The sequence below is a fragment of the Poromitra crassiceps genome (genome assembly GCF_964638095.1).
Source record: "Poromitra crassiceps genome assembly, chromosome: 10".
Taxonomy (NCBI): Eukaryota; Metazoa; Chordata; class Actinopteri; order Beryciformes; family Melamphaidae; genus Poromitra; species Poromitra crassiceps.
In genome coordinates this window covers 41,540,916-41,562,656 of record NC_139631.1, presented here as the reverse complement: position 1 = coordinate 41,562,656, position 21,741 = coordinate 41,540,916, and the positions used below count along the sequence as shown (strand labels likewise).

At 43.4% G+C, this 21,741-nt stretch overlaps 2 protein-coding genes and 1 long non-coding RNA gene across 3 annotated transcripts; 2 read left to right on the top strand and 1 right to left on the bottom strand.

Annotated features, from left to right (window-relative positions):
* Window positions 1–253: 253 nt before the first annotated feature.
* LOC310783920 lies at window positions 254–4,134 on the top strand. The gene is made up of 3 exons (XR_014553113.1): window positions 254–324; window positions 454–544; window positions 1,682–4,134. It is a non-coding gene; the product is annotated as an uncharacterized lncRNA (long non-coding RNA).
* A 1,746-nt stretch (window positions 4,135–5,880) lies between these two features.
* pop5 (POP5 homolog, ribonuclease P/MRP subunit) lies at window positions 5,881–8,743 on the bottom strand. The gene is made up of 5 exons (XM_083644851.1): window positions 8,723–8,743; window positions 8,471–8,613; window positions 7,013–7,162; window positions 6,618–6,701; window positions 5,881–6,479 (listed from the first exon to the last, which is right to left on the bottom strand). Exons 1-5 carry the CDS (start codon window positions 8,740–8,742, stop codon window positions 6,373–6,375), a joined length of 504 nt encoding a protein of 167 aa, XP_083500977.1. The 5' UTR covers window position 8,743; the 3' UTR covers window positions 5,881–6,372.
* A 734-nt stretch (window positions 8,744–9,477) lies between these two features.
* Window positions 9,478–17,226, top strand: unc119b (unc-119 lipid binding chaperone B; the record flags this gene model as incomplete). Its single annotated transcript, XM_083644834.1, has 5 exons — window positions 9,478–9,712; window positions 13,168–13,281; window positions 15,926–16,034; window positions 16,242–16,414; window positions 16,597–17,226. 5 exons carry the CDS (start codon window positions 9,478–9,480, stop codon window positions 16,707–16,709), a joined length of 744 nt encoding a protein of 247 aa, XP_083500960.1. The 3' UTR covers window positions 16,710–17,226.
* Between the last annotated feature and the right edge of the window lie 4,515 nt (window positions 17,227–21,741).

Here is a 21,741-nt window from a genome sequence, read left to right as displayed (position 1 = left end):
GTGAATTGGGAGCACTATGGGTGGATATGATGAACACTGTAAATAGATTACACTATAAAGAGGACATCAAACTCCAGTAGGTGGCGGTAATGCACATACATATGTTTGCCAACCGCCATAAAACTCAAAAAAAGAAGAAGAGCTGAGCTGAGCTTAGGCGATTCCACTAAAGCCACTAGATGGCACTGAGCCCAGAGTGTTAAGGTTTTGATGACCTGTAGCATCGCGAGACCTGTCTAACAGGAAGCAGGAAGTAGGAAGTGATACTTTCTTTTCCGTGTTGCTGCTAACCATGCTGCTAACCAAGAAAGCCAGCGAATGAAGGTAAATAAACCAATCTGTAACTTATAGGCTACAAAAATAACCACAGATACCTGTTAATACAGTTGTGTGGAAGTTTAGATTGTGGGTTTTTTCTGTCGATGTTAGTGTTAACAGATCGGATGTTTACAGATTGTTTACTGCGTGGAAAGGACTTGGAGCATTCTTTACTGCCGTGGCGGGGACTTGAACACGCGCACGTTGATAGCGTCTGCGACGCATTGTAAGTTCTTTACCACCATGTATGTTATTTGTTATGATTCTGAATGAAAGTAAACTGCACTTGTACCGAGGATATTTATTTTGATATGTTTACTCTTCTATGTATATGTAGTAACTCAGACAGAGTACTCATTGTGAACAGAGGAGTTATTTATTCTCGTGAGAGAGAAATATGGCAGCCTGGTTACAACGTAGTTTCAGGAAGTACAACTAGATATGGCTTCTTCTTCTATATCCCCGGAACCCCATTACAGAGCCCTCTAGTGGACTGGAGGTAGCACAACACAGTGAATCTCACATTATCACAGTATAGTGCTGTGCTGCCTTCAATTGTAGAGCTGTTGATCGTGCACTGGGTTTAGCAGCACCAAGACAATTTGCAGTGAGTATCTTGGAAAGCTACATTTTGCAGTTGTATGGTTTGACATGCTGTTAACTGCTAGGTTTAACTGTGGTTGTGTGTGTGTTTTCTTTTATTGTAATTCAACAGGAAAACTACCATTGCAGTTGTTTGTTTGGGCACTTTTATTTTCTATATGCTGACACTGAAACAGTGATTTCTGCACTACACTGGAAGTGCAGTGTTTACAGGCTTACACTGTGGTCAAGTTAGACTGAAGCATTAGTGATTCAGTGTGTTGTACGCACTTTATGACAGAAGACTGGTGAACAGAAATAACCACTTGTTGTAAAACAAACATTTATTTTATTCTTATTCAATCTCCAAACTCCAATGTAATTAATACTACTTTGCCTACCAATAAAGTAGTCGGATAACAAAGATCCCCAAAATATAGCTTTGTGTGCCATGTCATTTCGTTTCACCAGGCTACATGTAGAAAACATGAAAGGAACTGTTGTAGCCCTATGGCCCATTTTCACCACTGGTATCAGCGTGGCCGCGCCCAGCTCGTCTCGCTTTTTTGTCTCATTCCACCGATCAAAAACCTGGACAGCCCGGGTTGAGTCGTGCTAGTTTTGGTCCCTGTTATGGTATATAACATTGGAATATGGAAACAAAATACAGACAAAGAAAAAAAGATAGATTTTGCACAGTATCAAAAATAAATTCTGATGAGCGGAGCTGCACTAAACTGAGCATCTTGTCCCTGTCTTATTATTTCTCCTGTTTACACAGGCATGTTATCTGTCTATGAGATCTCAGCCCGAGACCTGTAACATCGCCTCATCAAAAACCTCAACGCTGGACGCTGGTACATGAGAAGAGGAGGGAACAGTGAAAGTGTCAGAAAGCAAGTTACTCCAGACGCCATTTTGAAGCGGAGCAGAAGGAGAGAAACAAAGCAACCATGACTGAATTCCATGATACATTGAGACGTCAAATGACCACTCTTCAGAAGATTCTGTGTCAAAACTACCCATTCATCCTGATCAAAGTTTATGAGAAGGGACTGATAACTCGATCTGACTATACCAACCTGAAAGCCATCACTAACGAAAATGTGGGAGGGCACGTCACCAACCTTCTGGATAAGATTATGGGAAGAGGAGAGGACACCTGCCGAGGCTTCTTGGAACTTATAAAAAATGACGATGTCATCAGTGCTTTCCCTGATATGGTGAAAATACAGGGATGCTTAGAAATTCAGTCCTGCATCCAAGCCTCAACTGGAGCATTATGGGAAACGAAGGAATTGATGGGATACGCGGCGCGATGGAAAATCACGGGGCCAGAATGGGAGTTAGCGCTTACAAAATTGCTGGACGCGTTGTCCACTTCTGAGATTCAGGAGCTGAAGAGGTGCATGAGTCGGGGCAGAGTCCCAAACGAGCGAATGACCGACTCTAGAGAGCAGATGGCCAAAACAATCATCGAGCACATGGGAACAGACGGATCCATTCTTGTAATGCATGAAATCATGCAGCGCATTCCCAGAAGGGACGAGGCAGTCCAGGGGATACTGCGCCCCTTTGTGGACGCAGTGAAGAGGAAGTACTGGCAGTGCCCCGATTTGTGGCAACTTATTTAGACCATGGTTATCTGTACAGTGGCGTAGGGTAGTCATGATAGATGGGCCACAGTGCAACCAATTTTGACAGGGCCCCCTAGGCTACACGCTAGTTACGTAGTACACACAACGCACACACACACGCACACACACACACACACCCCATTATGCATGATAGGCAACATATATATTTTACCAACATGTGTTGGATTTTCCAGTTGAGTGAATTACTTAGGCTTAGGTATGGGGGAAATGCGAGGGATCAGTCGAGCAGCATTTTCCATAGAGACTCCTTCAGCCCAGAACACCTGATCCATTCCCTCCTAGGGTCACTGCCACCCTGCAATACTCCCCTCTGGCCAACAAAATAAAACGCTGTATTCTCAAGTACTGGAGGGTCCTACAAGTACATGACATTTTCTCTGCTCCCCCCAGGATTGCCTTTTCACGCAACCACAACATCAGAGACAGCCTCGTCAAGACCACCCATTTTCCCAATGCCACACAACCTGCTATAGACTCTTTGCCCCCACCAGTTGGACACTTCCCGTGCGCACACTGTTCCTGCTGCCCCCAGACTCTGAAAACTAAAGCTTTCACCATCCCGGGCAGACAAACAGTCACTCTCAGACCCTCACCACCTGTGCGTCACGGGGAGTAGTTTATATCATCCAGTGTCCCTGCCCGCTTTTCTAGATCAGGAAAACATTGAGACTGTTAGGCACACGCGTAACGGAGCACATAAGCACTATACGCCGACAGGACACCAAGGCACCGCTGGTGGAACATTTCATCAAGTGCGCGCATTCGGACAGTGATCTCCGTTTCTGGGCGATCGACCTGGTCACACCTCACCCGAGAGGCGGTGATCATGACAGGGCTTTGTTGCAGCGTGAAGCGCGCTGGATATACACCCTCAATACTGTCGCTCCTCATGGACTTAATGAGGAATGCGACCTGACGTGCTTCATTTAAATTGCTATGTCTCTCCTGTATATTGTTATATTGTTATTGTACTCATATATCTATAGCTATATTGCTGAAAATCCCCAAAACTCATTCTGTAATCGGTCAGTCATCATTCCATTCTGCTGTGCCCATAGACTGGAATAGCTTACAAAAAAGATTCATCTCCAAGTCAGCTTTCAAGGACTCTATCATGGACATATAACTGACACCTGCAACTGCTTCCTGAATTAGTTTTTATCCCCTGCCTGTTTGCTCTGACTGTTTTTGTTTTATTTGCTCTGTCTTGCTATGTTTTAACTGTGTTTTAATTTGTTCTAAGTAACTTTGTATTTATTTTATCCCCTACCCCCTATCCCTCAAAAGGCTGTGCCTTCTGCCAGGTCACCATTGTAAATAAGAATTTGTTCTTAATGACTTACCTAGTTAAATAAAAAATATTCATGCCTATCTTTTGTACATATCCTCAGGCTCTGTTTATATTCAGTCATTCCCATAGGCTATTTTTATTATGTTTCTCCCCTATACTTATTTCTAGGCCTACTTATTCTTCTATTCTTCTCTTTTCCTAGTGTGTTAATATTGATTATGGATTGTTTATAGACATGTACTTCCTATACATTTCCATTTACCTTGCTATTTCCCCTATATTTATATGACCTGGTAGTCTATGCTTTGTTTTCTACATTTTTGCATCACTGCTGCGTCAAACCCACCTTCCGTATGCCACATCACCTTACCTGTTGCCACGTATGCCTTTATTATAGGAGCGGTAGCCAACGCCCAGCTGCTACAGCCTGACGAAGACCCAGTGAGGTCGAAACGCGTTGCGTTTTTCTTGCCCGTGTCTCCTATTTTTTGAAGTTGTACATTGCATTGTAAACCTGTGCAGGTGACCTCTGACCTGTGTACCAACACTTCTGCATTCAATGTTTCTCTAAAAAGAAACCAAGAAGCTCCTTTTTCCAGTGTTGATCACAATTTTGACTTTGAACTTGCTTGCTTCCACTTTCTGTTCCTCACTCAGAATGTCAAAATATAAGCCATGTAATGTATCGTTTTTGAGATATTAACATTTGTTTGGCACAACTCATACTATTTGCTGCCGCGGGGTTCCGCATTTCTGGGTGGCAAGTGACGTCACGCTGATTTGTCCTATAGAGTGGTCATAGAGCAAGCTATCAGAACCATGGATAGCGCACTGACACCTGGTAACAGAGCAGAAGACCTGTCTATTTCACTGTGGTTCTGAAATGACCACTGACTTTAACATGTTTAATGTTGATGAATGTTGATTTGAACACAATTTCTGGGGTGGCAATTTGAGTCATTTGGAAAGGGCCGTTCTCTGCCCAGTACATTGTTGGTGAGCCTGCTCTCTCCAGGGGCCCCAGTGCAACTGCACTGCCTGCACTGTATATCTACGCACCTGTGTCTGCCAACGCCCAGCTGCTACAGCCTGACGAAGACCCAGTGAGGTGACCTTTCTGGGGACTGGATTTGAGGTTGGCTAATCCTGGCGCTTGTATGGCATGTTCTACCCCCAAATGGAGTGGGATTCAACGTGTTCTGCTAGGATCTGCTAACCTCACGTCACCAGGCTTTTCCCGAGGAGAAGAGCCTGGTTCTCATTGCACTTGAATTACACCTCTCGCAGGCCATTTTCACCCTGTCCGTATTGACCAACATGACATTTACATCTAAAATATTACCAAATAAATGTTATATTTTTATCAAACTTTTATTATGTTCAGATATATTATTTTATATTTCAGATATATTATTTTCAGATAAGATAATTCAATTAAAAATAAAAACATGTTTTTTGTGTGTAATAGATTTTATGATTTGTGTGTCCGCAGTTTGAGTTACCATCCTGTCACACCAACTTGTTTGTCTATAAATATAAATAATGTCCAACATCATGTCGTTTTTGTGGCAGCTCTGTTCTGTTGCTGACAGAACAGATAGCTGCGTGCAAATCTGTTTTGTCAAGACGCTCAGCTAGGCATTGTGGGAAATGTAGGGAGCCCCAAACATTTAGTTCTATTTATATATTCCACAAACTGCTGTAGTCAACTACTGCTTTTGTTAATATCATAATAGTCCATACCAGTTTTGGAGTTTTATTCCAACCCGTTGCAGAGATAAATGGATCCAGAGAGAACTTAAGCAGCAGTCACTGAGGTCATTGTTAACATTGTGACATCAGTGATAATCATCCCAAATGCCAATAACATTTTGGAAAATTTAAAAACCAACTTCATCACTTCCTGTCTCTTCCAATACCCATGTGAAGTTTCAGATTGATTGGTCAACCTGCTGCAGAGATAAATGTTTCACAGACAGAGTAGGATAGGATGGTAGAATATCATAAATCGCCATAAATATTCAAAACACTTTAATTTATATTAAAAAGTACAAAACAATATACAAAAAATGTAATAAATCAGAAATAATCTGCATCTATATAAGGTCATGTGGTGTGTAATACATTTACATTTTAGAGATTGAGCAGGGACTCTTCTCCAAAGCAACTTACACTGAGTCCACTGTGACCAGATAGTAACGTTAGTTGAGTGTCTTGCCAAATGGGAATCAAACTTGTGGCCTCCTTGTTACAGGACACTCACTCACTCACTAGGGCTAGGCCACTCTGCTGCCTCACTTAACCACAACCACACTACATAATGTGTGTCCCTCTGTTCTAGTCTCCAGACAAGAATACAGTCGGTTTTCTTCAATACTAAACTCTCTCTGCAGCTGTGCTGAACCTGTTTCCACAGAGCTTGGTCTTTTGAGTCCCATAACATAAAGTGACAGAACCGGGTAGAACCAAGGTGAAGCGCTTGAGCTGCCTCCGTTTACTGCATGTAGCAAGATAAGAATGACATCACTCTTCATCATCTTCTTCACTCTCGGCTTCGTCTTCAAATGCTTCCTCGTTTCTTCTGATCAGGGTGCAGTTCAGTATTGCTTTGCGAACCTCTAGTTTTTCTTCTGCAAATGGAGAAAGGAAGGAACCATTCAACGACCGGCACTTTTATTTGTCTTGTATTTTATGTCTGTTATTATTATATGACAAGAATTGAGTGACCACATATTATAAAGTTGAGTATCAACAGGATTATGGCTTACCTTCATCTTTACATTTCGGGAGCATCCGATGGAGCTGCTGGGTGTTGTATCGGACCAGAAACTTCTGACATGTTCTGATTGTTCCTGGGGTAAAATAACATTTGTAAACAATGTTTAATTAATAACTCAATTGTTTTTTCAGAAGCATGTGATTTATCATGAAATGGGGTCCTTTCGGTCGATCCTAAAATCACCAGTACCAGTGTTTCGGTTATGAAAATATTGGAATCAGACATTGTTAGTATTTGTCATTGAGTTGTCAGCAGCAATGCAAATGACCAACAAAACCACTAACATGCTATGACACCCAGTTCACGATAAGATATGCTAATTCAAATAAATCACATTGAGTAATGACAGTTCTGAAGGTGTTATTTGCATCATGGTTCTCTTACCTCCCACATGCAAACAGCTCAGGAAACATGGTAATTTCTGCCCTTGAGTTTCAATACTAGTAATAAAAGGCAGAGCAGACCAGATGAGTCTGTAACAATGTTTGGGGCAGCGCAGGAATACTATTCCAGTATGGGCATTCAGATAGTTCACTGAGGAGAAGAAGAGAAGACAGAGAGAGACCTCAGTTCACATACTGCAACATCATGAAGGTAGCATGAGATTAGACAATGTTACTGTTTAAAGCAGTGGTTCTCAAATGGGGGTCCGTGGCACTTTGCCAGGGGGTCCGCGAAAAGTTTTCAGGTTAAAAAAAAACAAAAAAAAAGCTACATGTTACTTATTCCTTCTCTAACTACTTCCTACATGGTGCTAGTCTAATCAAAATATCTTAGCTGTCATTGATTGTGTTCAAGTTGCAGTTGTTTTCTGTACTGTTGACAAATTGTGATATTGTAAGTCGCTTTGGACAAAAGCGTCTGCTAAATGACGTAATGTAAATGTAATGTAATAAAAAAAAAAAATGCTAAATCTTCATAGTTCAACAAAAATAGTTTATGCTTTAAATCTAAAATGGTTCATGGATTACATTCTAATAACAAACCTATCAAATTAAAAGTCAAGCACGTTACCATGGAAACAATTAAGCTTAGCCCAAAATCACAAATCAGAATGAGGGGGTCCCCCCGGTATATTTTCTATCTTGTAAGGTGGTCCTTGGCTGAAAAACATTTGAGAACCTCTGGTTTAAAGTGACTGGGGAGATGATTGATTATTCATCATCATCAGGCAAGAATCAGAAGAGGTGATACAGGCCAGGCAATTCCAAATGTCCTCATGTCAAGGCTTCTCAAACAGATAGAAATTAGGCCATGAACCCCCATCTGATGAGACCCCCCCCCCCCAGGTGGGAAGATGGTAAAAGGCTTTACAGCTGTTATAATAAACACCTGATAAATGATCCCTGTAACCACATACTAAGGTGGTCACACTCACTTCCCCATAGGGAAATTCTCTTTTCACTTGCCCCCGAGTGCAGGACCAGGCCTGATGCGTGCCACTCTCTCTTGATGTATCCACAGGCCCACACCAAACTGCATTGCTTTGCTTTAATACATATCTGGTAGAACATAATAATAACTTTTATGTATGAAACGATTGAATTGAGCACATATCCAATACTCCAATCAGCAACTAATCAGTAGGCTAAAGTAAAGTTACCATGGGGGACGATAAAGCGCAAAGTAGGCTATTAAGCCCATCCTAAAAGTTGAGGATTATAAATGCCAAATTTACCAATGATTGATGTCATGTTTGTTAAACACGGTCATTGATTGTTAGATTGTGTATCTTATGTATTTATATTTGGCGTGGTGGTATAGACTGAGGGAAAAAGCTCTATGGGAAAAATCAACGGAGAGTGAAAGGGCTCTTAAGCCGAGAGAAGAGCCCTGTCGTACCGTTGAATCCGACGCTGCAGAGCGCTGCTCCGTAGTCTCCGTGTGTGCGGGCCACCGCCGCCTTCACCGCCGCCCTCACCGCCCAGTCATCCAGCAGCAGCAGGCTGCTCCGCTCCGACACGTTCACTTCACACAGTAAATACCTGCCCACCGACACAAGACGAGACCAGAGCTACCGTCACACACGAACGGTGCAGTGTGCACACACGCTTTGATGACAATACATTACCAGACAACTGGAGCACATTTTACCTTCTCTTCACGCGCACCATCTTTTTCTTCTTCAGTGAGGACTTCCGTCAACAAACTACCTTCTATTGTAAGTTGCATTAGCGCCACACAGTGGACACTCCAACACACTGAACAACAGCAACAACAACAACTTACAACAACAACTCTTCTTCTTCTTCTTCTTCTTCTTCTTCTTCTTCTTCTTCTTCTTCTTCTTCTTCTTCTTCTTCTTCTTCTTCTTCTTCTTTTTGTTGTGTATTATACAATACATATTGTATTATATTATAAACAGAATACATTCTTTGTATTGTGTATATATTGTGTAAATACTCTGTTCATATCTTGTGTATGTTGTAAATGTATTGGTATTTACTGTGTTGTCTATGTAAATTATTATTATTCATTGAATTAATTATTAATTGAATGAGAGAGAGGAGAGAGAGAGAGAGAGAGAGAGAGAGAGAGAGAGAGAGAGAGAGAGAGGGAGAGAGAGAGAGAGAGAGGGAGAGAGAGAGAGAGAGAGAGAGAGAGAGAGAGAGAGAGAGAGAGAGAGAGAGAGAGAGAGAGAGAGAGTCGGGCTAGGCCGGGTTGTGAACCAAGCCTACCCCCTTCGGTAACTATGCCAACCGCCAGCGTTGGCAGCCAATCACAATCTTACTTTCTCGTCATCCGGACACGTTTTACGCCATCTTGAAACACCACAGTTTCTCAAATCTCGCTGCAGAAAATAAAAGGCACAACTTTTCTACATTCGTTGCCACCAGACAGTAGCCGCTATGAACGGTTCTCGAAACAAAACGGCGCCAGCAGTCAACAAAGGACAGGCGGACACAGATACTGGCTCGACTGCGAACTCCAGGGAGCGAAAGTCTGGAGGAGGAATGCTGAAGAAGCTGAAGTCCAGGCGCAGTCACACGGAGAAGTGGCCTGTTGTCACAGAGGGTGAACTCAGGGCGCTGGGCAAAGAGATCACTCCGGACCAGGCCCTGGGTCTCCGGGCTGTGACCGAGGGTATGTAGCGGGTAGCCTGGTCTTCACTAATAGTGATGGTCGGACACACACTATTGCTAGCTCTGATGAGTCTTCAGCCTTTCCAAATAAGTCCATCAATTGTGTCAGTAGAACCGCAAACAAACCACCGATGACAAATTAAAAGTAGTTGTTTGTTTGTATAACCTTTATTTTGATAACCAATGCATCTGTTGAACCCTCAGTCGAACCCCTAGGTCCGTCATCGGACACTCAACCACGGGCTTCGGCTGCTATTGTTTTGGCCTTGCCCCTTTCCTTTTCCCGGACCAGATAACAATGGTTGAACTTCCCCACTATTCCCGCACCTATAAAAGCTGTGAGTCCGAGGCGAGCTACGTATATAACACTGCCCCACTGCTACAAGGCTGAGCTAGGAGGGGGAAACAGGTGTGAGCTATAACGGTGAGCACAACTTGCTCGTCTAGTGCTAAATTAGCGGAAGTCCACTCGATCTAATATGAATCCTCCATTAATTGGAAATGAATTGCATACAAATTCTCCATTCTTAGTTCAGCACGGTGGCTCAGTGGTAGAGCTGTTGCCTCGCAGTCAGAAGGTCCTGAGTTCGATTCTCGCCTGGGACACTGTGAGCGCTGTGGTTGTGTTCCCCCCCATATCTTCAGTGCCCACTGCCCAGGTGGGGTATCTCGTCGTAAGGGCCTTTCTGTCTGTGTGGAGTTTGCATGTTCTCCCCGTGCTCCCCCAGGGGGGTTCCTCCGTATATAACCCCCCCCCCCCATTAAAAACATGCAGAAGATCAGATCGTCATCGTCATCCGACCAGTGACGACAACATCCGAAGTCGGTCCCCGGGCGCTGTACGAGAAAGCGACCACTGCTCCTGGCCTGCCCCCCCGGAGGAAAGGACAAAGCCAGGATGGGTTAAATGCAGAGGACAAATTTCACCGGCCACCGTCAGCATGTGTGTGTTGTGGCCCTCCGTGCATGTGTTGATGTGTAATCGTGTGACAATAAAGACGGGCTTGTCCGTCTGAAATCGTGTTTTTCGTTTTTTTTTTAGGATCGAGTTGTACAATTTCTACAATCCAGGTTGCACAGGTGACCTGAAAGGGCCCATTTAATGGATCAACCTGGGGTCTCCGAGCCCAGGGGGGGAGACACAGGGGGGAGACCCTACCTGGACAGACCCAGAGGTTAGACCCTAACCCTAAAGACCCAGGGGTCCAATGCCTAACCCTAACCAGACCCCCCCCCATCCCCCCCACGCCTAAACTAAGGTGACCAGATTTCCCAAATGAAAATCGGGGACATTTTGTGGTCTGCTAGGGGGGCCCAGGGGGGGCTGTGCCCCCCCGGCTTTTAGAAAATTGTGTACATTTTACAGTAAAATGTATAAATCTGGTGCACTTTGAGAGCAAAAGTAAGAGGCTAGATCTATGAAGAACTTTGTGATTTTGAAACAATTGAAAAAGAAGCAGTGGTTACTAATGGTTAGGCCCTACTAGTTATCTGGCACATTTTACCACAAATAAGACAGCCTTGGTATGAGAAATAGGCTACTGGTGTATTGTGTAGAGTGGCAGGAACATAGAGAGGGACAACTTCTCTCTTTGACCTCACCAACTGGTGGATAATTTATTTCCACAAAACAAAAACATTACAGTAGTGATTTATTACCTCAGTAAACACTTTCCTTGAGTTTAGGGTGTCGCTCACCAGTTTCAAGTATTCAATGGCCACATGACCATATTAACTGCTAATTTAATATTAAATGCTGACAAAATAATTTAAAACATCATGTTAATACTAAAAGGCAATTTTAATGATTAAAATTGTAATCTAGAGATAAATATGACCTATTGTGTTAATTTAAACCAGGGGTTATCAAAGTTTTGATGGCTGAAGGCCAATTTAGGGAACAGTAGGCTAATGACTAGATAACAATGATCCATCGCCAATCATGTTAAAAATTGAATTTTTTTTCAATGGAGTTTGGTGTACATAAAAACGTTACTGACTTCTCTGCAAAAACGTTTTACTGCACTTACTTACCAGATAGTTTTACTGTACTTTTAACTATTCAAAACAACTGGGATGGATAACCCGCTGAATGGGGTCCGGTAAACAAGGACAGTAGCAAAAGCAGCAAGCAGACACCGCCTCTCGTTCGCCACCTCTGGGGCTTCGGTTGCGGGCGGCTGGGTCCTGGGAAAACCACGGCACGGGCAGAGGGAGAACATCTACTCTGTGATCTACTCTGTCACACACAGGCAGCACTTTGCACAACGTGCACAAGCACAACGGGCTTTTGTGGTGCCGCAAATGCTTTGTTATCGAGTTTCTTGCCATTATTTGACTTTGTGGCCAAAATCGGGGACAGCTCCAGCCGGGGACAGAGCACCGAAATCGGGGACTGTCCCCGAAAATCGGGGACGTCTGGTCACCCTAGCCTAAACCTAACCAGGCCACCCACTCAAATGCCTCAAAAAACGGGTTGATCAATTAAATGGGCTTTTTCAGGTAACCTGTGCAAGTTGTTGTAGCCCCATAATGTTCCACTGTATCTCCGTTTCTCTCTGAAAGAGCATCAAACACCGTCCCATAAGGAAATTGGGGGTGGGGGGGTTAAAATGCTCTTCTACCCGTCTAATAATCTAATAATAATCTCCCTACGGAAGCCAGTAGTATAGGCGGGGGTGTTAAAAGTGATATTCCTGCGTGAAACAAATGTTTAAAAGCAGTCTTTCCACAGCCTGTGCCGAATTTACAGCACTATCACAGTGCACCGCTTGCACGCAGCGAGCAAACAACATTGCAGTCACACGGATACGGCGGCACAGTGATCAAATCCAGTGCACCTGTGAAGTAAAAGGTGTCATGAAATAGTCAAACTCCCAAGGTTCACTGGGACGCTTCTCCTCTCCTAAATTCGGCACAAGAATGCTTTTAAACAGTTGTTTCACGCAGGGATATAATTTTAACACCCCCGCCTAAACTACCGGCTTCCGTAGGGAGATTATTATATCTTCGGATCTGCGATCGGACGTCGGAGATGAGTAGGAGAGCGTTTTAACCGCTCGACCCCCCCCAAATTTCCTTATGGAATTCTGCGTGATGCTGTTGCAGAAAGAAACGGAGATACAGCGGAACATTATGGGGCTAGTAGCTGGGTTGTGTAGAGATTGTACAACTCGATCCTAAAGAATGGGAAAATGTGTATGCCATGGTTCATGCCAGTATTGATAGAATTGGATAAGCAGAGAGCTCTGTAGGCTAACGTTACTCCACATTGGGCACATGTATGGGTCAACCTATTGAAATGTTTGTGGCATTGGAAAGGGGGCAGAGGCACGGCAGGTAGGGCCTGTCCCATAACGGATGCTCGCCAGTCGCTAGCTGTCCCATAATGGACACAGAATGGAGGGCAATTGTTTTAATGACGTCACGTCACCACATTGACATTTCCTATTCCAGATTATCTTTGCAAACCTGAAGACAACATCTACAACGTTGACTTCACGCGTTTCAAAATCCGAGATCTGGAGACAGGAACGGTGCTGTTTGAGATTGCCAAACCTCCCAGCTGTGGTGAGTATCTTATACCAGTACGAAGCACTCATGTTCCTGTATAGCATAAACCAGTGGTTCTCAAACTTTTTCATGTCAAGGACTCCTAACCTGACACTATGGCCATGTTCACATTACAGGCAAATCCGATTTGCTGCTAAAGTCATTAATCATCATTATCTTGATTGGTTTCCCAAATCTGATTTGGGAGTGTGTCCACACTGCCACAAATCTGATTTGGGCACGTGTTCAAGTCAGATCTGTGTGTCCAGACCCTATGGTGCAGACCTCCATATGTGGTTTGGGACAAGTGACACAAATCAGACTTGGAGCGTCCAGACTCATAAAACCAATTTGGATAGAATCATTAAGAGGTCACGTTCTGCAACCTGCGTGAGAGCCCATTCATGATGAAACAAAGCTCACTTCTGATTTCCCCCCCATTTTCTCCCCAATTGTACTTGGCCAATTTCCCTCCTGCTGCCCCGGTCGCTGCTCCACCCGCTCTGCTGATCTGGTGAGAGCCGTAGACTAGCATCATGCTTCCTCCGACACATGCACAGTTGCCCGCCGCTTATTTTCACCTGACAGCGGGGAGCTTCACCGGCAGGACGTACAGTAGCACGTGGGAGGATCACGCTATTCCCACCAGTTCCCTTCCGCCCCAAATAGGCGCCCCGACCGACCAGAGGAGGCGCTAGTGCAGCGACCAGGACACACACCCCCAATTCGGCTTCCCACCCGTAGACACAATCGTGCCTGTATGGACGGAGGTAACACGGGCCTGCGAACCTGCAACCATTTCGCTCATTTAAACGGTTTCATAATATATCTACTTCTAATGGAGAATATGTCTGATGATAGAAGGTTGTAAATGACACTGGTGTTGTCAGCACTTGTCTGGTCTCTTGCTTGTGGAAGAAGAAAGGAAGAAGCGGAGGTCAAAAATAAGGAGAAACCGCAGCGACAGGCTTGATGTATTTTCCCAAAGGCACGCTGTTGTGAAAATATACGTGTTTTGGAATTATCAGATGAGATTAATTTGGAAAAGAGAGTTTTGTGTGCCCTCTCTTCTCCTGCGCTGTTTCGCGACCCCTGACCAGCCAATCAGAGTGATTTTGCTACCCCTGACCAGCCAATCAGAGTGATTTTGCTACCGCTGACCAGCCAATCAGAGTGATTTCTCTCACTAACGACCTGACACGATTGAACATGTTGAATCAGTGGCCGGTGCAGGACACACACCGCAAATACCAGAGCGACAGACGGCCAGACATAGTGTGTCTGGGGCTTTAGGGCCAGTCAGTCAGCAAAATCCTGTGAGTTGGTACATCGCAAAGACATCAAATTTGGCCCAATGACCGATATTGGTAGCCATTACTAACTCCAGAAATATTTCCACAATCAACCATGATGGAGGTGCGATAGTTAAAGGTTAACATTTCAGACTTTGACAGTCGGATTTTCACTAAATGTTTTTCCACATGTTCACCTGACCTTGCTCTACAAATTTCCCTCACAGTCCACCTGGATTTTTTTTTTTTTATATTTTGAACAATTTTAAAAACACTTTTTTTTTGCCCACGTTTGCCCAATCACCACCTTTTTTACGTAGTATCGACAGAACTATCATTAAAATGTGTTAAAAGGTTCTTGATATTTACTGCCAAAAAGCTGTATGATGATGAAATTGCGTGAAATTTGCTACGCATGTCCATGGTGGCGCACACAGCGCTGCAGCTGACAACTAGTAACAGCCTTATTGTCGTTTCTGTTCCATTACAAAATAGCGATGGTGATGACACCAATAAAAAAAACACAGTTGTTGTTTGTATGCTGCCGTTAATGCCTGTAATAAATAAACAAAAGAACGAGGTGAACAGACTTTGCTGTGAGGAGCTGTCAGAAAGTTTCACCTGTCTCTCCTCTAACTATCCACACATCTCCTGTGCTGCTGACGTATCCTCCGTCTCACTCCCTTCACGTCTGAGGACGGTAGAGATAGAAACAAACCACGGGGACTTTATTGCTGTCATTACTACAGCCATGCCTAACGCAGGTCACCATCCGAACACAATTGGAACGATACAGGTAACGCTAACGGCGGCTAGCTTCCTATAAACGCTGCTCCACATACGCTGTCACTTAAGAGCTGCAGCGCTATGTCGACAATATGGCGGCGGTTGGCGTGCCCGTACGTGAGGGACGTCAATCGAATAAGGTCTATAGGCGCCGTGAGCCTGTACAGGATCTGTACTTGTTACTGATAATAACTCTGTACTTGGATGTTAAGGAAGTAATAAGAGACTCACTTTGTCGTATTTTGAAGTTGATTTTATTGATTTTAATTCCAACTAATGTGATCGCACCACTCTTACCAATCATATATCGGTGGACTCAAATTGTTCAGTCAATAATTGAGTCAATATTGACTGAACATTACACGCAGGCTTTTTACAATATCTTGACAGAAATCTATAACCATACGGAACTTGCTGTACCTTTTGCATTGGCATAATTCACTATACAGTTACTACACAATTGCTCACACACTTTTTTAAATAACTGCAAACGCAAACCAATGACTGTATTCTTGATTGTCCTCCTGGTTACAATTGGACGTGTGCCTTCATCAGCACTTTTAAATGGAGTTCTTCTGTATTAGGGCCTGCAGAGCATGAAGAGGACAGTGGAGACGCAGACGCCAGTGCTGGACGTTTTGTGCGCTATCAGTTTACACCAGCCTTCCTAAAACTCCGCACTGTTGGTGCAACGTAAGTCAATGGACGGAACAGAAGAAATGTTCTAATCCAATCACAAGTCACTTTGTTAGGCCAGTTGAAATGAGTTGAACATGTAACAGTTGAACATGTAACGGTCGCCTGGATTTTTCTCTCTTTCTAGTTTACGCTCCATATTAAAACTATAATGACAACGGTTTTGTGCATTTTCTGTTGTTTCTCTCTCTTTCCAAACCTCAGCGTGGAGTTCACAGTGGGCGACCAGCCCATTAACAGCTTCCGTATGATTGAGAGGCATTATTTCCAGGGGCGTCTTCTCAAGAACTTTGACTTTGACTTTGGCTTCTGCATTCCTAACAGCCGCAACACGTGCGAGCACATCTACGAGTTTCCACAGCTCCCAGAAGACCTCAGTGAGTTCCTCTGCTGTGCTCAACCAGACTGTAATGTTATACCTGTCGCATGCATATTTAACACATAATCTCTTTCTTTCTTTCTTTCTTTCTTTCTTTCTTTCTTTCTTTCTTTCTTTCTTTCTTTCTTTCTTTCTTTCTTTCTTTCTTTCTTTTCTTTTCTTTTCTTTTCCTTCATACAGTTCACCAGATGGTGGAGCAGCCTTACGAGACCAGATCGGACAGTTTCTATTTTGTGGACAGCAAACTGATCATGCACAACAAAGCGGACTACGCCTACAACGGTGGTCAGTAGCGCCTGAAGGGAACAATGTGTGCAATATTATCCCAGAGGTCAGCTTCCCTGGACTTACAACCACCCAAAGAAGCGTCTTTTTGGGGATCAGAAGTATTCTCTCCTTTTCAGACATTCCTATCAACTTGGGAACATTCTTCAGCAACAACAGACCACATCTGCCTTGATCAATACCTCACCCTGCTCAGGCTTCGGGAGCCAGAGTAACGTTCTGTTAAATATCTCGGATATAAAAATCGACTGAAACTTCTTTGCGCTGTTTTGTTGGATTGTCACATGTTCTAAGGCCATGTTCACATTACAGGCAAATCCGATTTGCTGATAAAGTCATTAATCATCATTATCTTGATTGGTTTCCCAAATCTGATTTGGGAGTGTGTCCGCACTGCCACAAATCTAATTCTCAAGTCGGATCTGTGTGTCCAGACCTAAACAGCCTATCTGCATGGGTTGGTATGACGTAAATGCGTACGTTGGTGACGTGGTTTTCCTGCGCAGAAGCATTTGATGACGAGTTGCGAGTGACATTCAAATCAGATTTGGTGGATCTGCGTGTCCGATTGGATTGGAAGATTGGAAACTACCTCCATATGTGGTTTGGGACAAGTGACACAAATCAGACTTGGAGCGTCCAGACTCATAAAGCCAATCGGGATAAAGTCATTAATAGGTCACTAAAGTTCACAAATCTGATTCTCAAGTCGGATCTGTGTGTCCAGACCTAAACAGCCTATCTGCATGGGTTGCTATGGTAACGACGTGGGCGTCAGTAAATACGTACGTTGGTGACGTGGTTTTCCTGCGCAGAAGCATTTGATGACGAGTTGCGAGTGACGTTCAAATCAGATTTGGTGGATCTGCGCGTCCGATTGGATTGGAAGATTGGAAACTACCTCCATATGTGGTTTGGGACAAGTGACACAAATCAGACTTGGAGCGTCCAGACTCATAAAGCCAATCTGGATAAAGTCATTAATAGGTCACTAAAGTTCACAAATCAGATTTGGCCTCCTAGTCTGAACATGGCCTAAGTGTCTCATGTTAACTGCTGCTTGAACACTCTTGCCTTGAGTTTGCCCTCATCTCTTCTGGGAAGAGACACACTCTGAGTCACTGCAAACATATAGATTGCTAGTTATGACTTTTCCTTCAGTAAAGGGACAACTGTGGTTCCTTTAATGGAACCGCGAGCATTAACTAGGTGTATTGGTATTGCCAGTCATATACGCTCTTGTAGCAGTAGTTGACATTATCGGTTAAGGGTAGGAATCGCAGAATAACTCATGATACGATACTACCGCGATACTTGGCTTTCGATAACGATGGTATCACCATCCAGCCATTTTGCGATAATCGATACATTGTAAGAAACACGTTATTTGTGGAACTCAAGGGGAGAAAATACGCCTAAAAAGGCAAAAAGCAGGACTGATGTATTTATTCATTGAATTGACATGAAACAATGTAGAACAAAGTGCAGAGTGCATATTGCCTCTTTAACACACTGACTGCAGCTTGTCCACACCTCCACGTGTGAAGTCAACACATGTTGAAAGCAAGGATACAAAATGATGCCTCACTCAAATCTTTTCAATCTGTGTCAATTAAGTTTACAGAAACAAATGCATCCATCCAAAAAAGAATGCAAAGAACACACATTTCAGGATGAAATGTCACGATATGGCATCACAATATGGTATCACGATACGGGTGCCAGTGTATCGATAATGTATCGCACGAGGAAGTATCACGATATTTCGATATTTTGTCCCACCCCTATTATCTGTTGACTTTCATAGAGTACCACAGGAATGGGTGCGGAAGACCTGGATATGAGCACTTCCGGGCTCTTAAAGGGATAGTTCAGTTTGTTTGAAGTTGGGTCCTATGAGGTACTCTCATACAGTCAGTGCACTGGGTAAAGCACTCTGGACGCATCGCGCACCGACATAGGAGAACTGCACTCAAGCTGCAGCAGGCACAGAGAGCTGTCTGCTGAATGTGAAGGGGGCCATGAGCAAAAACAACAGAAAAAATACATTAAATGCTTCCATACTGCTCACCTGGCATAATCCAAGTCTCCACAAGCCCTGAGATGCCAAGTTCACTTGAAAAGATGTCATGTACACCCTGTTTTTAGCTGAAATCGTCACTGGAGCTAGCAGCTGAAATTACAACAACTAGGGTACAACCTTGCTATAGTGACGATTTTAGGTAAAAACAGGGTGTAAATTACATATTTTCAAGTCAACTTGGCATCTCAGGGCTTGTGGAGACTTGCATTATGCCAGGTGAGCAGTATGGAAGCACTTTATGTATTCTTTCTCTTGTTTTTTTACATTTTTGCTGATGGCCCCCTTCACACTCAGCAGACAGCTCTCTGTGCCTGTTGCAGCTGGAGTGCAGTTCTCCTATGTCGGTGCACGATGCGTCCAGAGTGCTTTACCCAGTGCACTGACTGTATGAGAGTACCTCATAGGACCCAACTTCAAACAAACAGAACTATCCCTTTAAGTGTAAAAGTCAATGTGATTTTTTTGTATGGGGATTTTGGTTAAATGCTTGAAATAAGAAAAGTTTATGAAACGTCAAACTTTGTGTTCAGCAAGATCATCTTCACAAATGAGCCACTTAAAAAGTCATAAAAATGGTCGTCATTTGTGAAGATGATCTTGTTGAATACAAAGTTTGCTGTTTCATAGACTTTTAACCACAGACCTTATTTCCTGCATTTAACTGAACTTCCCATAAAAACATGGCCGACTTTGCAACAGGATTCAACATCTTTCCAGTCGGGGGTGAAACATGGTTTTGGTCTATAGAGCTAATTTCACCTTCATAACAACTGTAGGGGGGTCACTTTTTTATATAACTCGCCCGTGAGATGATAGAAAAAGGGGTGATTGACAGATCGCCTGTCCAGTGATCACGCAGCTTGCCGATCACGGACCAATAGCAGGCGGAGCTGCGGCTCTGGGAAACTCCCATCTCACGTGAGGTGCGGAAGGACTCAACCCATTCCCGCCCACTCTGCTGACGAAAAATCAAGATGGTGACGGCCAACGAATCAACTCCAAACGGGAGACCAAAATCAATGGGATAGCTCTGTCCATATTTTTAGATCAGTGTACAAAACAGAACCAAAGAACCAGGAAGTGCAGGGACTTCTGGGTAAGCCTACAAAAATACGTCATCCGTGCGGTACTCTATTGTCCCTTAGTTGTTGGCCAGTTTGTTGGCTAAATTATTAAGGCCACCGATCTAGTAACGAGTTGGACCCCTTTTAACTCAAGAGAAGCATGCATTCCTTTCAGGGTGTGAGGTGTCCTGTTCATCCCTGCTGACACCTGTTACCGGCCCAATTTCACTGGAATTGTAAGCTCTGGACATGTGGACGCTGCCTGCATGAAAAGCCCAGAGTTAGTGGAATTTGCACACCTTACAATGACCATACCATGCCCTACCCACTGACCTAAATAATATGGACAAACCCATCCACTATTGTTATGCCAGTCACTTATGGCAAGCCACGTTCTGTAGGAGTTAGGTTCACTGAACAGTGTGGTATACCTAATAAACTGGCCACCCACAGGCTGTAGGAGCTATGGTTTCCTGAACAGTGTGGTATACCTAATAAACAGAATGAGCACAGTAGCTGCATGACAGTACAGCGATGTAGCTTGGTAGTTCTTTTGATACAAATAGATTTGTATCAGAGACATTCGGGGAGAAGCCAGATTTGCCTGTTTCCCTCCTGCTCCTGAAGGCTGCTTAAGTTTCATTTGCTGTTGGCTTCCTTTGATTCTGCACTACATCACTTTCTGTGCCTTGTATTCAGACAGTCCTTCTCCTTTTGTAGGTGATAGAATCTCTTCAGCTCCTCATATCAAGCTCTCTGCTGCCTGTGATATTCAACTGTTACTAATGCTGCCTTCAAGTCATATCGGATTTACCGTAAATACAAGCTGCCGACTTGGCAAAAGCATCCATGTCAACCTCCTAGGTGTAATCACAAGTAAAACAAAGCAAGCAATATCTCCTGCAGTTACTTTAGATTGGTTTTATTTTAACAAAGTGGGAAAACAGTTTTCAAATGATTTTTTTCTGTCACAAAATGAGACATTCATTCTTCAAAGCCATAGCTCTTGTATTTGCAGATCTTTGACTTCCTCATGACTATGTGAGGATCCTGATAGAACTACCTAGACTTTTGTATTCTTATGATTTGCTTTGTACATGTTGAATTGTTTGTCAAAGTTACATGAAGAGGGTGATTAATAAAAGTACATCTGATGAACACATTGTACAAATACTGTACTTTCCTCTTATGGACAAACTACATTACCCACAATCCTTAGCTCAAAAACAGGCAACATTCCACAGTTTTCTTTGTATTTCCCCATGTCAGACATATTGATCAATTTCATGCAGTTTACATAGAATGTAGACGTATGCTAGCACAAACAAATAATAAATATATTAATGTACGCTCATAAAAACAATAATATAAACAAATTACAGGCCATGCAGTGTTTTCATTGACTAGTGCATGAACAGTATTCCGTTACTGTTTTTCTTATTTGTATGTACAATTTAGTATTAGTTAAATGCTTCTAATGCATTTTTAAATGGTATGGTTGTATTCCTTGACCCTGAAAATGTTTAGACAGCAGAATTGCGATGCTAAGTTAGCCTGGGTGAACCCAGCCTTCAACGTGACGTCACAGACTATGCCTGTAACGTACGTTTCTTCATAGAGGTCACGTGGAGGCTTGGTTTACCCAGGCTAATCCTAAGAGGCTTAGAAGCTGAGATATTGGTCAATTTAGCCTACTGTAGGTTTTTACAAAGCAGCCAAGTTGAAAATCCAAGATGGTCAGTTTTGGCCACCATAATGCATTTACTGAGGGTAGCAAAAAAGGAAAGGTGTGTCAGTAAGTGGGGGAAATTTGATGCCGTTGTCTGGAACGTCATTGCTGAACTGCCTGACTATGAAGTTTATGGTACAAAAATGACAAAATGTATAAAATGT